Source organism: Parasteatoda tepidariorum, chromosome 1 (assembly GCF_982258835.1).
Source record: "Parasteatoda tepidariorum strain Cologne lab strain chromosome 1, Ptep-v5.0, whole genome shotgun sequence".
Lineage (NCBI taxonomy): Eukaryota > Metazoa > Arthropoda > Arachnida > Araneae > Theridiidae > Parasteatoda > Parasteatoda tepidariorum.
In genome coordinates this window covers 68730110-68749048 of record NC_141755.1, presented here as the reverse complement: position 1 = coordinate 68749048, position 18939 = coordinate 68730110, and the positions used below count along the sequence as shown (strand labels likewise).

Below are 18939 nucleotides of genomic sequence, written 5' to 3'. Positions count from 1 at the left end.
ACATTTCTTTATGCTTGAAGTCGCATTGTAATGAAAAAGATTATTGCATGCAATAAGCTCATGAGTAATAAGTAAATGAAATTATTAACCCCAGGTGAATGTGTTTCATATCACCAATTGTAAAAATAAATAAATAAATAAATAAAAAACAAATAAATAATTAAAAAACTTTAATGATTTTCATAGTTTTAAATAAATAAATAAGCCACGTGAAGTGAATCTGAAGAAAAGAGATGTTCTATGTTTGGGGATGAAAGATGTCAGTCTTCGAAGATAAAACCTTTTTTCCGTCTTAACCGAAAATAAAACCTTTTTTTGAACAGAAATAATTGCGCACTGCAACCATTATGAATCAGTTTTTGTGTCAAAAAAAAGTAATGACTTTTAAAATTCTTAATAAATAAATAAACCACGTGAAGTGATTTGAGTTCACAAAGGAATTCAATAGAATAGTGAAGTGAATATGAAGAAAGGAGATGTTATTTATTTGTGATGAAAAATGACAGCCTTTGAGGACAGAACCTATTTTTTGTCGAAGAACAGAAGTAATTGCGCAGCTCAGCCATCGAAGACAAGTTCTCATGTTCTCAAAAAAAAAAAGAAAAAAAGGCGCCTCTATTTGGAAATAAGTCGAGGAAAGTTTTAAGATTATTGTTGCGATTTTGACCAAGTAAGAATACTTGGAAATTTCTATCTTGAAAGCGTGATGAGAAATAAGTAAATTTAAACATTACTGTCTAGGCAAGTGGGGTGATGTTTTTATGTTTCCTACGTTTAATTTCAGCAAAAACTCCTTTTTTATACATAAAACTTTAATGGCTTTGGAACTTTTAGTCCTGTTAACCTTGCTTTGATATCGCTCAAATTAACGTAAGAAAAACATAGAAAATAAGGAAATAATATCTCATTTATCTGCAAAAGTATTAGCAGTTGTTAGGCCGTTAACTAACTCCCTAACAGCTGAATAATAATTCCCTAGCAACTTCTCAACTATTAGTTTTATTGACTATTGTTTGATTCAGTGTAATAAAATAAAAATAATAATATGTGTGAAACATTAACACGCTTGTCTGCTAAGCAGCTTTTGAGTTTCTCCCTCTTTCTGTCTCTTTTTTCGTAAATTTAATAAATTCAAGCAAGAAAGGGAAGCAAACTTTAGGTATCCATCCGTATTAAGTCCAGACCACAACTTTTAAAACACTTTTAATTTCTTGCTAATTATTTCCGTTCTCAATTACTTGAGACTTAACAAGTGTCAAATGTAAATCTTTGTTCATAAATTTTTAATTTCTTTTACTCAGTCTAATAATTTTTTAAACTAAATTCACAAAACAATTTTTAAAAGAAAATTATTGTAAGAGCTAAATACTCATATTCAATTTATACCTTTTGCATGTATTTAATTTATCTATATTTTTCAGGTATAGTTAAATCGCGTAGGATTAAGTTTTGAATAATATTTTTTTTCACACTTAAAATCACGTTCATTGGATAGCGGGGATTTCATGCACATGCGCGCTGCTTGAAACGCACGAAGGAAAATGACGTAACCGAACGAAGCAGACGACCGAAAGTTTTTGGTGGGGGAAGATGTGTGCGTGATTTTGTCTAGCCAGAGTGACAAGTCTTTACGGATTACGATCGACTTTCTCCCTTTTCTTCGTTTACATTTAACACTTCTTTCGCTATTTCTAAGGAATACTTTGAATTTATGAATGATTTCAACTTACTTAGTTACCTAAGTTATTTTGTTTTCCTAAATGTTAATCTTGGGATTTTCAATTCTTAATTATTAACCACGTGCACTTTATTACTTGTAAACTGCTCATTTCTAATCGTTTGCAGTGGGAAAAAAACTTTGCAAACGATTAATGAAATTGATAAAAAAATGTTAAAAGAAATTAACAGAGAACTTGTTATTGCATTGGATACTTTTTTCTCGAATATTGTGGTATTTATTTGTTTAAATGGTGAGAAGATAATAAAAATTAGATAAAATAAAATTGTGGAAATATTTAAAATATACTCGATTCGACAAGTATTTTCAAGGATTTATATATTTATGAACTGTAAGAAGAGAATAAATCAAAGCAGTTTGTTTTCAAAAGTACACACACTATCCGAATAATATTTTGTTGAAATGAGTGAATATTAAAAACCTTTCATCTAAACAGGTGGCAATGCTACCGAAGGAATTATTTCTGCTTGGACAATTGCTCACTGCTATAGGTAAGTTGAATTGTTTTCTTTGAAAACCTCTTCCTCAATTATAAATTCCTATACTCTGAGACAAGACATTTTGGTAGTGTTTTTTAAATAACATTTTGTTATTTTAACGAATCACAATAGTACATTAAAGTAAGTTTATTTTTCAAGTCATATCATAAGAATGGGATTCAAAATTAGTTATATTAATTCTATGGTTGTATTTTAACTTAAAAATTGATGTATATTAACTTTAATACACATAAAACTATTTGTTACTGCATCGTTTGTAACATATATAGCGGCTATAGTCATTGTTAACGGGTCGAATTGTTGTAATCATGAGGAATACTAAATACTTATTCTGATATTTTCTGCTAGATTTTTAATTTTATGTACTTAAATACAAAGTGCATTGAAACGGATTTTAATTTTTGGGCAGTCTAGTTAAAGAAGAACTTATGTGAAGCTAATTTAACAAATATGTAAATTTATTTGTGACACTAAAATGAAGAAAATAAATAAATAAGAGTCTAAAATGCAAACTTTTCCTGTAGTTTTGCAGACTTTGCAATTGTTTACAGGTTACAGAGTTGAAAATTTTTCTTGTAGTGAAAGGGTGATAACGGTGGTGATTAGGATTATGCAGAGACACTGAGCTAATACAATAATTGAAAATGAAGTACTTTTTACTTGATATGCTACTTTTGTTTGGCATAATTTTGAAATGATATGTTTGTTTGATTTTGTTCTAAGTGACTAAGTGACAAATTTAGAAAGGATTGGATGTTAGGAAATTATTCCTGAAATTTATTTAAAATGTCAAATCCTACATTGTTTTGGAAGTTTTATGCGCTTTTTTATTTTAAATTTTTTCTTATAATTAAAGTAATGATGCAATATGTCTGTAGTATAGTATTTATTAGTTAGTAAATTTAAAATTATAGCTAGTGACTGATATTGTGAGAAAATTGACACACATGAATCTGGCCTGACGCTTAATATAAATGAATTTGCCGAAATATAAAAGAAATATGTTTTTTATTTATTTCTTTTACAAAAAATAGTAAAAGGGAGACACGTGCTACAAAATGTCGTTATTAAAATATTGTATGCATTTTTTAATAGCTTAATACAATATATTTATTTAATAAAACCATATAGTATATTTTTGCGAGACGTTTTGGACAAAATAATTAAGTCTATAAATAGTTATTAAAAACTTTCTAGCTAGATAAATTAATAAAATATAATATACAAAGAAACAAATTCTGGTAAAATTACCATAATGTATGGTATAGACATTTCTGTTAAAAAAAATAATAATTTCGGTTAATAAAACCAAAATATATGGTGTTTAAACCATTCATTTAATAACATTCCGTTCACATGGTAACATTTAATCGGAAATTCTGGTTTTATAAATTATAGTTCTTATAACCATTCATTAAGTAAAAAATATAAAATTGAAAAATAAATTTAATTAAATAAATGGTTTTTATACCATGCTTTAAGATTTCAATTCAATGAATTACCAAATTTTATTACATTTACTAAATTTTATCACATATTATATAACCATATTCTATTATTAATTTTACCAAAATCATAACCAAGATGCTTTGGTAAAAATTAATAAACTTTTTGGTGTTCCATTGCGCCAGAATCATGGTAAATTTTACCATACTCTAGATCACTGTATAAGTTCTAGATCAAATTACGGTAAAAGGCACAGAAACTTTTGTGTTGATACATTTTACCATAAAATTCTTCGTATTGAAAAATCGTGCGGAACAAAGAATTTGATATACTGTAAATAAATATATATTGTTGCAATAATTACGGTATAAAATTTTACGGTAAAATGTTTCTTACGGATAATGCACCCCGGGTGCTGGTATTTTTTATGTTATATTGATCCAGAATTTTCAACACTAATGTTTTGAAGATATTTTTTTTTCTCAGTTGAGATAAAATGCTATATGTTGATTGAAGAACAAAATATTGGATGATCAAGAGTCAATTCAAATTAATAGTAGGGTTAGATTTTATCCTATTCTGTTTCCGATATTATTCTAACAGCTGAATTTATATTAGGTTTTATATACCGGTAATTTTAAAAACTTGTGTAAGAAAACATTTGAAAGTAAAATAAAGATAGAATATTCGCTGAAGCACTCACACCGAACAGTTTATTTATCATTATCACATTGAATACTTAACAACAACTTTGTAACAACAATAATCATTTAAATATCAAAAAAATCGATGGCAGAAAGCCGCAATCTCAAAGTAATGCATACACGGAATTGCAAAATAGTGCAAAATTAAAATAGAAAAACATTACAATTACGTAGACATGAGTAAAATTGCACGCAAATATTTTATCTTATTAATAAAAGTGAAAAATTTCAAATTATACTATTATCACCATTTGAGTATGCATTATTTAAAAATTTTAAATTAAACCATTGGACTAAATTCAAGAACGCAAGAATCATTACAATAAAATTATGACGATTGCAATTTCACACAAAACCTTTGCCTTTAACTAGTTAAAAGTAAAGAATTTTGTAAGTAAGAATTTTGAAAATTTTAAAAAGTAAAGAATTTTGCTAAATACAGGAATATTAATGCGATCAGTTTTGATTATATTATTCAAAACATAAACTCTTAAACCGATTTGAGAGTAAATTCCATGTAACAACTTATTATTTTCATTTTTAGCAGTATTTCTGTGCTCCAACTGATACATTTTACTTTCTAAGCAAACATTGTAAAAAATTCCTGATCAAAAAGTTCCGGTACCATTAACCATTAACTTTACCATAAAAGTACCATTAATTTTAAACAACCATTATTTCACATTTAAGATTGGAAAATCTTTATAATTAAATTGTCTTGAATAGAATTTTACGCAAGACCTAAACCATCTATTAAACGAGTAAAGTAATTTGCTAAATGCATGAACCTATGGTTCTTATCACTGCAAGTACTTTAGTTTGTATTATTCAAAACATAAACCCATAAACCAATATCAGAGTACGTTTCCTGTAACAACCTATAATTATCCTTTCTAATAGTATTTCTGTCATCCACCGGTTTGATTTTAATTTCTGAGTATGCGTATGTGGCCATTTTAGAATGTATTATTCAAAACATTAACTTTAAACTGCCATTGCAATAAATTTAAGATTGGAAAATCATTATAATTAAATTATGTTGAATGGAATTTTACGCAGGACCTAAACCGTCTATTAAACGAGTAAAAATATTTGCTAAATGCATGAACCCATGGTCCTTATCACTGCAAGTACTTTAGTTTGTATTATTCAAAACATAAACTCTTAAACCAACATCACAGTACGTTTCCTGTAACAACTTATAATTATCCTTTCTAATTGCATTTCTGTCATCCACCGGTTTGATTTTAATTTCTGAGTATGCGTATGTGGCCATTTTAGAATGTATTATTCAAAACATTAACTTTAAACTGCCATTGCAATAAATTTAAGATTGGAAAATCATTATAATTAAATTATGTTGAATGGAATTTTACGCAGGACCTAAACCGTCTATTAAACGAGTAAAAATATTTGCTAAATGCATGAACCCATGGTCCTTATCACTGCAAGTACTTTAGTTTGTATTATTCAAAACATAAACCCTTAAACCAACATCACAGTACGTTTCCTGTAACAACTTATAATTATCCTTTCTAATTGCATTTCTGTCATCCACCGGTTTGATTTTAATTTCTGAGTATGCGTATGTGGCCAGTTTAGAATGTATTATTCAAAATATTAACTTTAAACCACCATTGCCTTAAGTTAAAGATTGGAAAATCATTATAATTAAATGGTGTTGAATAGAATTTTATGCAAAACCTAAACCGTCTATTAAATGAGTAAAGTAATATGCTAAATGCATTAATCTCTAACCCTATGGCTCGTATAATTGCGGGTATTTCAGTTTGTATCATTCAAAGCATAAACCCTTGAACAGACATCACAGTAAGTTTCCTGTAACAACTTATTGTCACCCTTTCTAACAGTACTTCTGTCATCCACCGGTTTGATTTTACTTTCTGAGTATGCGTATGTGGCCATTTTAGAATGTATTATTCAAAACATTAACTTTAAACCGCCATTGTTTAAAATTTAAGATTGGAAAAATCATTATAATTAAATTATGTGGAATAGAAAAGTTACGGAAGACTTAAATCGCCCATTATACGTGGTGAGTAATTTGCTAAAAACATGAATCTCTAAATTTATGGCACTTGTCACTGCGGGTATTTCAGTTTGTATTATTCAAAACATAAACCCTTAAAACGCCCTGTATATCCCTTGCGACAATTTATTATCACCCTATCTAAAAGTACTTCTGTCATCGATCGGTTTAAATCTCGATTGAGCAAGAAGCGTTAAAAGACCAAATCAACGTCTACTTATGCCTTCTGTATGTTTTCAACCTCCATTTTCACGCACTCTTTTCATTATTGCGGGGCAAAGCGTCAAACGGGAATGCTTAATTGAGGTAAAACGCAGTAATGTCTACAAATTAAATAAAAAAGAGACAGCAGTAGCACATTATACTTTCTCTCGTATGCCTTGATGTAGAAAGACAGCGGGGGCAAAAAAAACCTAGGATCGATCGTTGGGGTTGCCTAATCCTGCGCGCTTCCTTGGGGGAACTAATTGGAATTCCCCTCCTCACGCTTGCATCAATCCACTACTCCACCTACAAATGACTTCTGGTTCTACCAATATTCTCCTCACAATATATTCTAAAATCACTGCATATTTCTGCCCCCCCCCTTTCCTGCACGTGATTTGGATGATTTTTTCCCGGTATCTGAATGTTTAAAAGGTAGTTTTCATTTGGTGAATTTTGTAAAACTAGGAATGAAGGCTAACTAGGAAAGAAGAAAGCTAGGAATTCTTCATTTAATAAGAATTTTTTTTTATTAATATTTCATTATTTCTTTCTGAAAATTAAACTATATTAAAAGAAGTTAAAATCTTAAGAGATAATACAATAACGATTCACGATTTCTACAAAGTTAGGGAAGATTCCTACTGAACGTAATTTGATCGTTTTACTTTAAATTGCAGCTTAAAGCTTAATGACATGCTAATTTTGGCCATTTCAGAACTTCTCAATCTTAGTGTTATTTTCATTATTTTTTAAAGTGTGGTTATGATACAAATAGTAGACTAAATGAAGACTAACTAGGAAAGAAGAAAGCTAGGAGTTCTTCATTTAATGAAAATTATTTAATCAATATTTCATTATTTCGTTCTGAAAATTAAACTACAATAAAAGAAGTTAAAATCTTCAGAAATAAAATAATAACAATTCACGATTTCTAAAAAGTTAGGGAACATTCCAACTATACGTAATTTGATCGTTTCACTTTAAATTTCAGCTTGAAACATAATCACGAGTTAATTTTGGCCATTTCAAAACTGCTTGATCTTAGTGTTATATTTTATTATTTTTTAAAGTGTGGTTATGATACATATAGCAGCTGTAGCTCAGATTTTTAAGCCACTAAAATATATAATACTCATGAATCGTGTAAAAAGCTATAATGATTGCAGCATCCAGTGAATTGAATTAGTTCTAAAAAGTGAAAACTGACCTTGACATATTTTACTTTTATTTAGTAATAGCTCATATTCTGATTAGGTATATTTAACATTGGATAATTTTTACTTTTAAAAAGTCACCCAATTTAGAGAAAAAATACGTTATTTGGCAAATCCTTTATATAATAATATAAATGAGCTGACGTTCACCGTTAAAAATTCCGGATAAAATTATGGTAAAAATTACCGGGATTCAAGATGCCGATACTTTTTGCCGTAAAATCCATTCTTACCAGAACATGAAGCAAAACATCTGATATACCGTAATTTTTACATTAATATTTACCGTAAATTGTTATAACTGTAAAAATTATACTGTAAAAATACTGTAAATATTACTGTAAAAATAACGGTAAAATATTTTACTGTGGGATTGGATGGATTTTACGTTAAAAATGAATTGTATGGATAATGGACCTAAAGTGCTGGTGTTTTACACCACAATAATTACATACGAAAATTTTTACTTCAGTTATGCTTAAAGATTAGCTTTACCTTGAGTATATTAAACTATAAATTATATTTTAATGTACTCGAAAGTTAATTGAAATATATTTTGTATAAAATATCATTAAAATTATGGTAACTCCATTTTGCAAAAGGGCAATCAACAAAAAAAAGATAAACTAAAATTGATTTCAAACAGTTATGAAAAAAGTTTAAAATAATTAGTTGAAAGCTACCGTTTAATCTGAACCTTTGAAACATTAGTTTTTGTAACTGTGTCTTAAAGTATCAACCGCTTCTAACACTAAAGCTTAAAATAAACACACTTCTCGAGAAGATGACACAAATCACTCACTTGCCAACACGTTTTCTGAATTCCTCTGGACAACTCAGCGAACGACGAGTTCCAAGATAGATGTCGTTTTTTTCGTTTCGGTTCTTTAATAAGGTGGAAAACATTTTGTAAATGCCAAAACACAGACGTCTTCTCATTTGTTTTTAAATGTCTCCGACAACTTAAACAGAAATTTCAACTCTTGATGATTAAAGAGAAAACCTGTTGAAAATATTTCATATTTTACTTCTTATCCTGGATATTTTTGGAATAACTAAATTTATCAAAGGTGTGGTAATTAGACATAAAAAAACAATTGATTTTTTGAAATTCCATTTTGCACATTTATGCTTAGTAAGGTTTTGAGTTAAACTAAAAGTACGTTTTATATTATTTGTAAATAAATTGACTAAAAATAAACAAAAATAAAGCCTTTTCTATACAGTAAATTGTTTTGACTTTACAAGGAATTGATGTTTTTTTGGTTAGATGATTTCTAGTGTATAGCATGTATTAAAAAATTGCTTCTAGATTCTTAAGTGTTACTTTTTTCTAATTATTTTCACTTTTATTTTATTTTTTTTGGTAAATAACAATAAGTAAAATGTTTCAAATGCTGACCCATGAAAAATAATAAATTTTAGAAAAATATGATTTAAATAATTGGGGAAACTTCTATGCTTAGAAACGTTTTGCTTAAAATTGATGTACAAACTATGCTTAAAAACTTTATGCTTAAAATTGATGTGCACTAAATATGCTTGAAATGCTAACTATGCTAACTATGTTTGAAATCTGTATTATTTAAGTATCAAAGTTTCGAACCTAAATTTTAATTTCAAGAAAGAGAATTCACAGATTGCAAACATATAATTTATACAGGTAGACAATTATTTGAGATGCATGTGATTGTCCTTTATTTGCAAAAAATGAAGGACAAATTCTTGATAAAACATTTTCTTATGCATGCATTGTGGTTTTCTAATAGAACAAGTGATTAGATTAATTATTTTTAATTCAATGACACGGAATTGAAAACGATTTTTAGGGAAATAGAAACGATTTTAGTCCCTCTGATTTGAATTTAAAATTGAAAACGTCATATTTGTTTTAGTCTGTTACGATACAAAATTAACGTCTTATTAATAAGTTACTAGTCAATGTCATTAAACATTAGATGTGTAACAATTAAAATTACTCTTTAAATTAATTTCAAACTTCTTTTAGTCACGCATTCTTTAATTTGAATTAATTTAAATTGACGAGCTTAGAGAATACCTTTTATTTAATCTGAATAGCAAAGCTCTTAATATTGTAAAATATAATAGTTTCATTCATCCGTTCTTATTTTGAGGCTAATAAATGAATTCCAAATGCATTAGGGAAGATTAACTGGAGATTCAACATCGAACTAGCCTCTGGCTAAACTTTAAATGCCCTTTCAAGCTCAACCTACCGTCCATGAAACGCAAATTAGCTTAACTTGTTAAGCCCCTTTCGCTAGTATTCTTGGAATCTTAACTAATTGTTGCATGCTAAAGCTTCAATATTTTCAGAATATAAAACTAATAATATAACTTGCTGAAATTACATTTTACTCTCAATTTATGTTTGATTGAAATTTATGGGTTTATTTCATATCAAATAAGTATTGAGAATTGCCTGATGCAAAAGCAGAAGACGTCTGTTCTTAATTAATTTTCTTTTAGGCTTTACTAGATATTTAAAAAAAGCTTTTGTATTTTTAGAAAAATTTGTTGTTTAGTGCATTATAAAATAATAATCGAAAAGAAAACGATGTTTAATCATCATAAATCTATCTATGCTATACTCCATACTCCGTTGTAAGTTAAAAAAAGACAATTTGAATGGAATTTTAATTCCTGCCATCTTTTAATGATATATATCATAGAATTATTTAAAAAAAATGGTTATAGTTTCGTAGTCTTACTGGAATCCTAGATTTCGATAAGTAAGGAGAACATTCGTTTTTGGATCAGATACAACTATATTACCCTTCAAGAGCATTGGATTTAATTGAGCCACTAAAAATGGCGCGTCTTGCTGATATGCCCTTAACAAATCAAATGCGACATAAAGAATTATTACCTTTTTTTGCTGAGAAAGAAAAGCGTCTGCAAGAAATGTTTTATGTATAAAGAATAGCAATTTTATTTATTTAAAATGCACTTTCTGGTATACTTTCAGAAAAATAATACCAATAAATTTAAATATGATGAAATTCTCTAATTTTACGGGAAAAAACCAATAGTTTTTATTCAATAAGTTTTGATTTCCTTATCCCACATGATTCAAAGAAACGAACAAAAAGAAAGCTGTGCAACGTCAATTTAAGAGTTGGCGATGTTGATATGCGTACGGGTTCGCGTTGGGAGTTTGGCGTCCATTTGGCGTGCACTTTGATGCAAACAGGCGCCCTCCCGATGAATAATGGTTTTTACTTAACTTCCAACTGGGTATAGATCTTATTTGGTAACCAGCTAAACCCCGGTAATGGTACAACAGCTTCTCATTTAATATTTACCTTAAAAGTTTTCTAATTAATTTTTTAAAAGGTATAATATGGTTTGTAAAAGAATAATAATGAAAATTAAGTGTACAGTGTAAGTAATTGATTTATTTTAAAAAGCACGTGCATATATTGTACTTCCAAGTACTTGCTTTAAGAGGAAGAATGATAAATTAATTTAACATATATAAACAAAATTAAATTATCATATTTTCAAACAAACTAATATATTTGAAACGGTTAAACACTTCATTACCAATATAAAAAGAAACTTGTTATTTTAAATTGAATTACTAAACTGAAAAATATATTAAATTATATTCTTGTCTGAAAGAGGAATGATGCAATTCTTAACGCTCTTGAATAATATTTAAAGTTTTAAAAAAATTATTATTTATTATTTTCAATAAAAGCAGTAAAAAAATTAATTTACTTAACCTAAATTTAATCTGTCACCTGAAACAGTTTCTTTCGCCTCTGATGATTTAATTACATTTCTTTAAATTACTTTCCGTCATCAAATTCCATTTTTCAAAAACAAATTTGGAAAAAGGGGTTTATTCTTTCTTTCTTCCTTCTCCAGGGTAAATAGATACAAGTAGAAGACTTTGAAAGTAATCAAGTGCACTTGAAATATTAAATTAAATCCTTTAATGTTTTCTAGAAAATTCCTTACTACCATTACTGCTGAAACATAAGATAATTTTAGCACTTTAGGGATTAAAATACTGACATTTCGGATGTAGAAAAGAAATGAAAGTACGTACATTCATTTTGTGATTACTTGCCTAATTTTTATCTTTCTAAAATTCCGGCTCTTATAGAATAATTTCATTAATTGCTTTAAGTTGAATAATGGTTTCGCCATATCTTGAAGTTTATTAAATAAATTATTTGTTAAGAGTTGTGTTATTGATTTCCTCTTCCATGTGATGTTTTCGAAAGCTTTAAGTTTGTTTACTGAGTAGGTGGAATATTTAAACTAAGCATTTTATTGTTGCTTTTATAGTGAATTTAACGAACTGATGCATTGTCTGCGATTTAATTAAACTTAGAATAAGTTAAACTTTGGTCTCAAAGAGAAATAAAATATAAAAGGTAGGTTTTCGTAAATAAAATTGAGCTTATTTGATGTTGTGTTTCATTGTTGATGGTAATGGTTATTGATAAATACATAGATATATATTTATTTGATACTACTTTCTTATGCATATCTCAAGTATGTAAAGTTTAAAGTTAGAAGTTTATATGTTTATAGTTTAAAGTTTATATATTTTGATTACATATATTTTCGCTGGTTAATTTTAATATTTTTAAAAAAAACTATCTATCAGATTTACCTTCTGCCTTCCAAATATAATAAAAAATCGTAACATACTAGCCAAATAATCAATTCCTGGAGGGGTCATTTAAACACAATTTTCATTCATTGTTTTGAAAATAAAACCATAAAAGAGTTTAGATGTTTTGAGCAAATTGAATACATTTCTTGTTGATATAGTGTAACTTTCCGAACAGACGCATAAGAGAAAAAAAACATTGTTGCTGAAAAACAATCAATTTAAATTTTTAATTGCACAGGAACTCATTCATGACAACACTAACACGCAACAATTAGAACATGATTTATGTTCTAATTAATTTTCAATTGGTTGAAATTAATAAAATAAAATGTTATGGCTTCTATGTTAGATAGCGTGGATTTTTATTTAAAAAAATTTAGCTAAATAATTACCTGTTTTTACATTGGTTAAACGATATGTATAAATATGCATCATTTAACCAATATATTATTTGACTATCCTCACATGATATGCTCATGATATGAAGCATGATATCCTCACTATATGCAGTTTTATAATTTTTTTTTATTTGAATATATTTTTCATTTATTTAAGCAATAATTTTAACCACGTTTCATATAATTTATATTGGTCTTCAGAACTATTGATTCTCCTTACCAAAAAAACCCCTCAAGGTATAGAATTAAATACCGAAAATATATTTAAATCGTGAAAAAAGTATACTTTGAAAAATTGAGTGTGTAAATGCATGGTCTTAAAAGTTCTTGAAAGTTCATGAATGATAAACATTTAATTCATTTCTAATTATTTAATATAAAACATCCAATGAAAATTCACTTCATAGTGCATTTTTTTCTTTCCGAAAGTTCAAAGATATTATATATCATAGTTTAAAAATGATGCAATTATTTTTAGTAAAGTCGTAATTTTTATTGTCGTAATTTTCGTAATTGTCGTAATTTTTATAACACTATTAAAATATTAACACAAAATATAGGTATATGTTAATATATAAAAAGTGCACTTGTAAATAATTTTTATATTTTTGAAATAGGAACTTTTTTGTGTAATTTGCTAAGATTATTTTTGGTAAACTTCAAAGTATAAACAAAACTGCATTATATCTAAATTTTAACATGGGAAAAATTGGATTTGAACATTTACAATGTTAACGAAACAAAAATGTTAATAAAAGTAGAGTTTCAATAAAACAAGAAAAGGGTACTGAGAAATCTGCACTGCTAGTAATAAAATTTTAAACTTAAAATTTCACATAATCCAGTTTTTTTAATGCTAGACAACGTTGGCACAAATATTTGTAAAAGAGTTATATATATATATATATATATATATATATATATATATATATATATATATATATATATATATATATATATATATATATATATATATATATATATATATATATATATATATATATATATATATATATATATATATATATATATGCTAAATTTGAATTATTCACATAAATTAAATATAGCAAAAAAATTAATCAATAAAAAAAGCAAATTTTTTATGCTACTATTCAATCTATTTCAAGTTATGCTACTTTATGCAAAAAAAAAGTCGAATTTAATTCTTAACTTCAAGCCTTTCATGCAACGTGCTATTTAAGATGTGAACAATAATATTTATACCAATACATAATTTTATTTTTAAGCTTTTAACAATTTTTGGCTCAGTTATTGGCGTGATGGTTTTATTCATGGTAAAAACGGTCAATAATCAAACTTGCTTTTAAATAAAAATTGAATTTAAAATTTATGTAAATGTAATTGCGGTTTTATATATATTTTTAATTATTCATTAAATAATAAATGATTACGGATAGATTAAAGGCAATATTTCATTCATTTCATAGATTAATATTTGTGTTATATTTATGATTCATAATTAATACCTTATAATTATTAATAATTATAATACCTCATAATTTAATTCCTCTCAGGTTCCTTTAAACATAACCAGTTACTGAAGCTACCGAACACAAAGCGAGTAATTTGCTTTAGGTAGCTAGATAAGAAACAAAGATTCTTTCATTTTGAGAATTTTTTTCTCTTCTCTTATGCTGTTTCTTTCAGTTCCTTATAAATAAGCTACTCTTCATAGCTTTTTTTCTAAGATATATAAATAAAACTACTGCATGTAGTTTTGCTGGAATGTTACTCTCAAAGAAGACCTTATATTTCTAAGAATTCGGATTTTTACCAATAGTTCTTTCATAGAATATAATCCCGATGTTAAGCTACGAAAAGTATTTTCTACTAATATTTGTTTCTTATGTTTTTCGGTATTTTTTAATAGCTTTTTTGCCTTAACTTTATTTTTTTCTTGTAATCCATTGTTAAAATACACTATGGAAAAAACCGTAAAATTTTGTATTCATGGATGTTTAGCCTTACTAACTATAAACGGTCTTAAAACCGTAAAGGTAAATAATGTTCCTTATTAATTAGCATGGACAGACTGCTGCTTTTACTCTAAGTTCAGAATGGAAATTCTAACAGTGCAATAACAATAAGTGGTTTTTGATCATCATAATTTTATTTTGCATATTTCATTGAAAAATTGGCATATAAATAAATAAAAAAAATATTTTATTTATTTGTAAATAAAAAATTTACGAAGAAGCAGCTGGTGAGAATAAAAATTGAGGAGAGATCCACCAACTGATGTGCAAAAAAATGTTTGCCATAACTAAAATAACTTCATATTCATTAAATTCGTAAAATTGAATTCATTAGACTAATCAGTATAAATAATTCAGTCAAGTAAACGAATGCTCAATAATTACTATTAATTTATAAAGCTGCTTGTAATCACTTAAAATTGACTAATATACAGTTAGGTTTTTTGTAACTAATATTAATGGTTTTTTTAAATCAAAATTATCAGTTTCTTTGCTTACTTTAGAGGGGAAGAAAAGAATGAGAAGGCTGTAAGCGAAGAGGATGTCCGCATTTCTGAGCCTTGTCAAGCATGATGAAAGAGGTGATAGATAAAAAAAATCAGAAAAGAAAGTGTCACCCTCCTTTTTTTGTTGACAGAAACCTGTGCAACTTCCAGGGTATTCAAAGAGCTTCTGTGCAATCTATAAGACCTAATGTTATTTTTATCGGAATTCTGGCATAGGATCAAATGATGAATATAGACATAATCTTCCCAAGAATGCTGGATGATATACGGAGAATAAAACAATAACTAAAGACATATCATCATTGCTTAGTTTTCACATTTATTGTTAGAAATAAGAAGCTATGTTCACAATTTTTGTTTTAAATGCATTGATATACTTTTAAGCGAATATATAATAATTTCATTGCTCTGCATATTTAACAGTTCAGTTTAAGTTTTCTATATTTTATTAATAACAATATTCTTCAAGACCAAACTTTTTTTTGTAAAAAAATCGTTAATAATAGGAATATCAACATTAAAATGAAAAAAAATTAAATAAACAAAGGACGCTTACTTTCTATTTTTTATTTTATTCACTATGCCGTACCCTCGACCCTTGATTTGTTTGTATTTGTTTTTTTTGTTTGTATTAAACAAAATTTACTCAAACAGAAATGATAAGGTTTTAATTGATAAGTTTGAGATTGGGGATATATAGTAATAAGTGAAAAATAAAATAACTTTAATAATGTATTGTTACTACGTATTTTAGTATTACTCTGGGATATGTATTATTCTAAATAAAGGATAATACTTTTGTAATTTTCGTTCATTTTGACTAATGAACGATAGCGTAGTGTAACTTTTACGTATAAAAAACTCTGGTAAAAGTATCGTACTGTTTGGTAAATAATTTTTTGTTAAAAAAACCATCATTTTGGTTGATAAAACTAAATTACACGATATTAAACATTAGGCATTTGGGACCGGTTAACCGAAAATTTTGGTACTGAAAATTGTAGTTCTTATTACCACACATTTAGTAAAAAAATTACCAAACTGAAAAGTAATTGTAAGAAAATAAATTGCTTTATGACATGATCTAAGGCATCACGAGAAAGCTATTAAATCTTATCACATTTACTAAATTTATTCGCATATCATGAAACCATTTTTTATAGTTAATTTTACCAAAGTCATTACTAAAACACTTCAGTAAAATTTACCCAGCGTTTCGGTCTTTTCATAGAGTCAGAAACACTGTAAATTTTATCATATTCTGGTAATATTGGCCATACCTCTTTTCTTGGTATACTTAAAGTTTAGAAAGTGATATCATTTTAAACATTCAGTTGTGAATATTTGAAAGGTTCATGAACTCAGTTAGAATTTTGATAGAATTGAGATTATGTTGTGATTTGTGATTTGAAGAAACTATTATTTATTTATGTCTCAGTGATTCATTCTTACTTGATTCCCAAGAGAAAAAAAACATTTAGAAAAACAGAAAATCTTAGTTAATGTCAGAGAAAAATCCCTTTAGTCCACCATTCGAAAAAATTGCATTCATATGATAATTACAGTTTTTCTCCAAATTGCTCAAACATATGTTCAAGTAATGCTAAACTTTTTTTCCATGTTTTTTCCAATATTATCCGTTTTTCTTATTTCGCAAATCCATATAATTTTTTTTTTTTTAGTTTTGAACAAAAGTTAACAAAATAAAAATCATACTGATGAACCTCAATAGCAAAATGCTATTTAGGATGTAAATAACTGTATAAGATGTAAATTACGATGCTATACTATTAATATTAAACTTCAAATTTCAAGTTCACGGCTTAAACATCTAGACTTAAAATACATCAAACTGTCAACTTCTCATTTTTAGTTAAATAATAATTAAATTATATTTAAATAATAACTAATTTTTTTATTACAATAATAGCTGAATAATATTTAACAAATGTCTAATTTTTATCTGTGTAATACCTAAATTACATTTAAAAAATGTCTAATTTATATATAAATAAAATCTAAATTATAAATTGTATTTAAGTAGCAAGATTGAAATCTACAACGATTTAAAAGGAAGATTTTTTAGCTAAGGAAGTCAATATTAATTCGCATGAATCATAGTCTAATGGACCATTTCTATTTTAGATACACATTAAAAGCGTAATATCTGTCTATTAGTTCTACATAGGCTCTTTCCATTTTATGTTCCCCAAATAATAAGCCTTAATGCTTCTGCTTTATAAGAGGTAAACCCATTTTATGGCTAAGACCCCATCTTCCTAATGCCCTGTTCATCGTTTCCTGATAAGCCGGCTTCCTAGACACTTATATGTGATGTCTAGGAAAAAATATATTTAGTGGACATTTTTTTAGATGGACTTTTCTGGACGCGAAAAGAATCTTGAAAAGTCATGTCATTTGGCGGTTGAAGTGAAGAGACTTTTAAAGATTGTTTTGTCACGAAGTTCGACATCGTATCACATTTTATCGTTTTTTTCTGGTTTTATCTACTTCTAATGCTTTTTAAATCCATGTTCCGATTTTTTGCCACTTGTGCTTAACAATAAATTTAAGACATTTTGCTACACTGTTTATTGACAGTTATATTTTATTAGTTATTAATTCCACCTAGAAATTTAAGGATTTTTTTAAAAAAAAAGGTTTAAACAGTGTTTTAAATGATAATGTCACTGTAGAAATACACTGTAAAAAATTCCGGATCAAATTAGTGTTGAAAGTACCATTCTTGCCTTGACATGTTGCGGAACAAAAAGCTTTTCATACTGTAATTTTTGCAGTAATAATTACCGTAAAATTACCGAATAACTCCAATTAAATAAACATTACTGTAAAAAAATATGTTATACTATTTTACAGTGAAATGGATTTTAAAGATGATGCACCCGAAGTGCCGGTAACCGTAATGTGATCAGAAATGTTATACAGTGTACGGAAAATATGTGTTATTTGGAAATTCTTATAAACATACATGGTTGATAAGTCCTATTAAATTTGACTCAAGTATTTTTGTTTATTAAATAACAGTGAATAAGTCCTGATATAAAAATAAAATGGGCAACGAAAACGACTTTAAAATGGACGAAAGAAATATTTGATGTTGCTTACAGTTGAACAGAAGAAGAGAAAGAACAGAAACCATAATGAATATCTTGATACATTTGACTCATTGAAATTCAATTATAAACACTTTGAGATATTCCTGGTTATCAATATACTTTATTTTTTGTTTACTTAGACCTGAAATAAATAAAACCCTAGTATTTGCATATAGAATTAGACATCTATCGTACAATCCTGATGTAACTACATGAAAAGACAGTTGGCGACAGTCTATTAATGGAGCAAAGGGTAGATTAAATAGTTAATTCGGATTTTATAGTCATTTTTAATCGTAATTAAAGTATTTATATTTAGGGTAAATCTGACCCCACTTCGGAAACTTTGCAATTTAAACTATACATGGAGATTCCCTGAAAGCTTTAAGTAACACGAAAAAGATCGGCT

General features: G+C 27.2%; 1 protein-coding gene across 2 annotated transcripts in view; it reads left to right on the top strand.

Moving 5' to 3' along the window:
- The first annotated feature begins 1559 nt into the window (after nt 1–1559).
- The window catches only part of tei (irregular chiasm C-roughest protein teiresias), a 60191-nt gene continuing 42811 nt past the window's right edge, over nt 1560–18939 (top strand). For both annotated transcript variants that reach the window (XM_016058645.4, XM_016058644.4), the window contains exon 1: nt 1560–2229. In XM_016058645.4, coding sequence (XP_015914131.2) covers nt 2181–2229 — 49 coding nt within the window. In that variant the 5' untranslated portion in view covers nt 1560–2180. The remainder of the gene's footprint in view (nt 2230–18939) is intronic.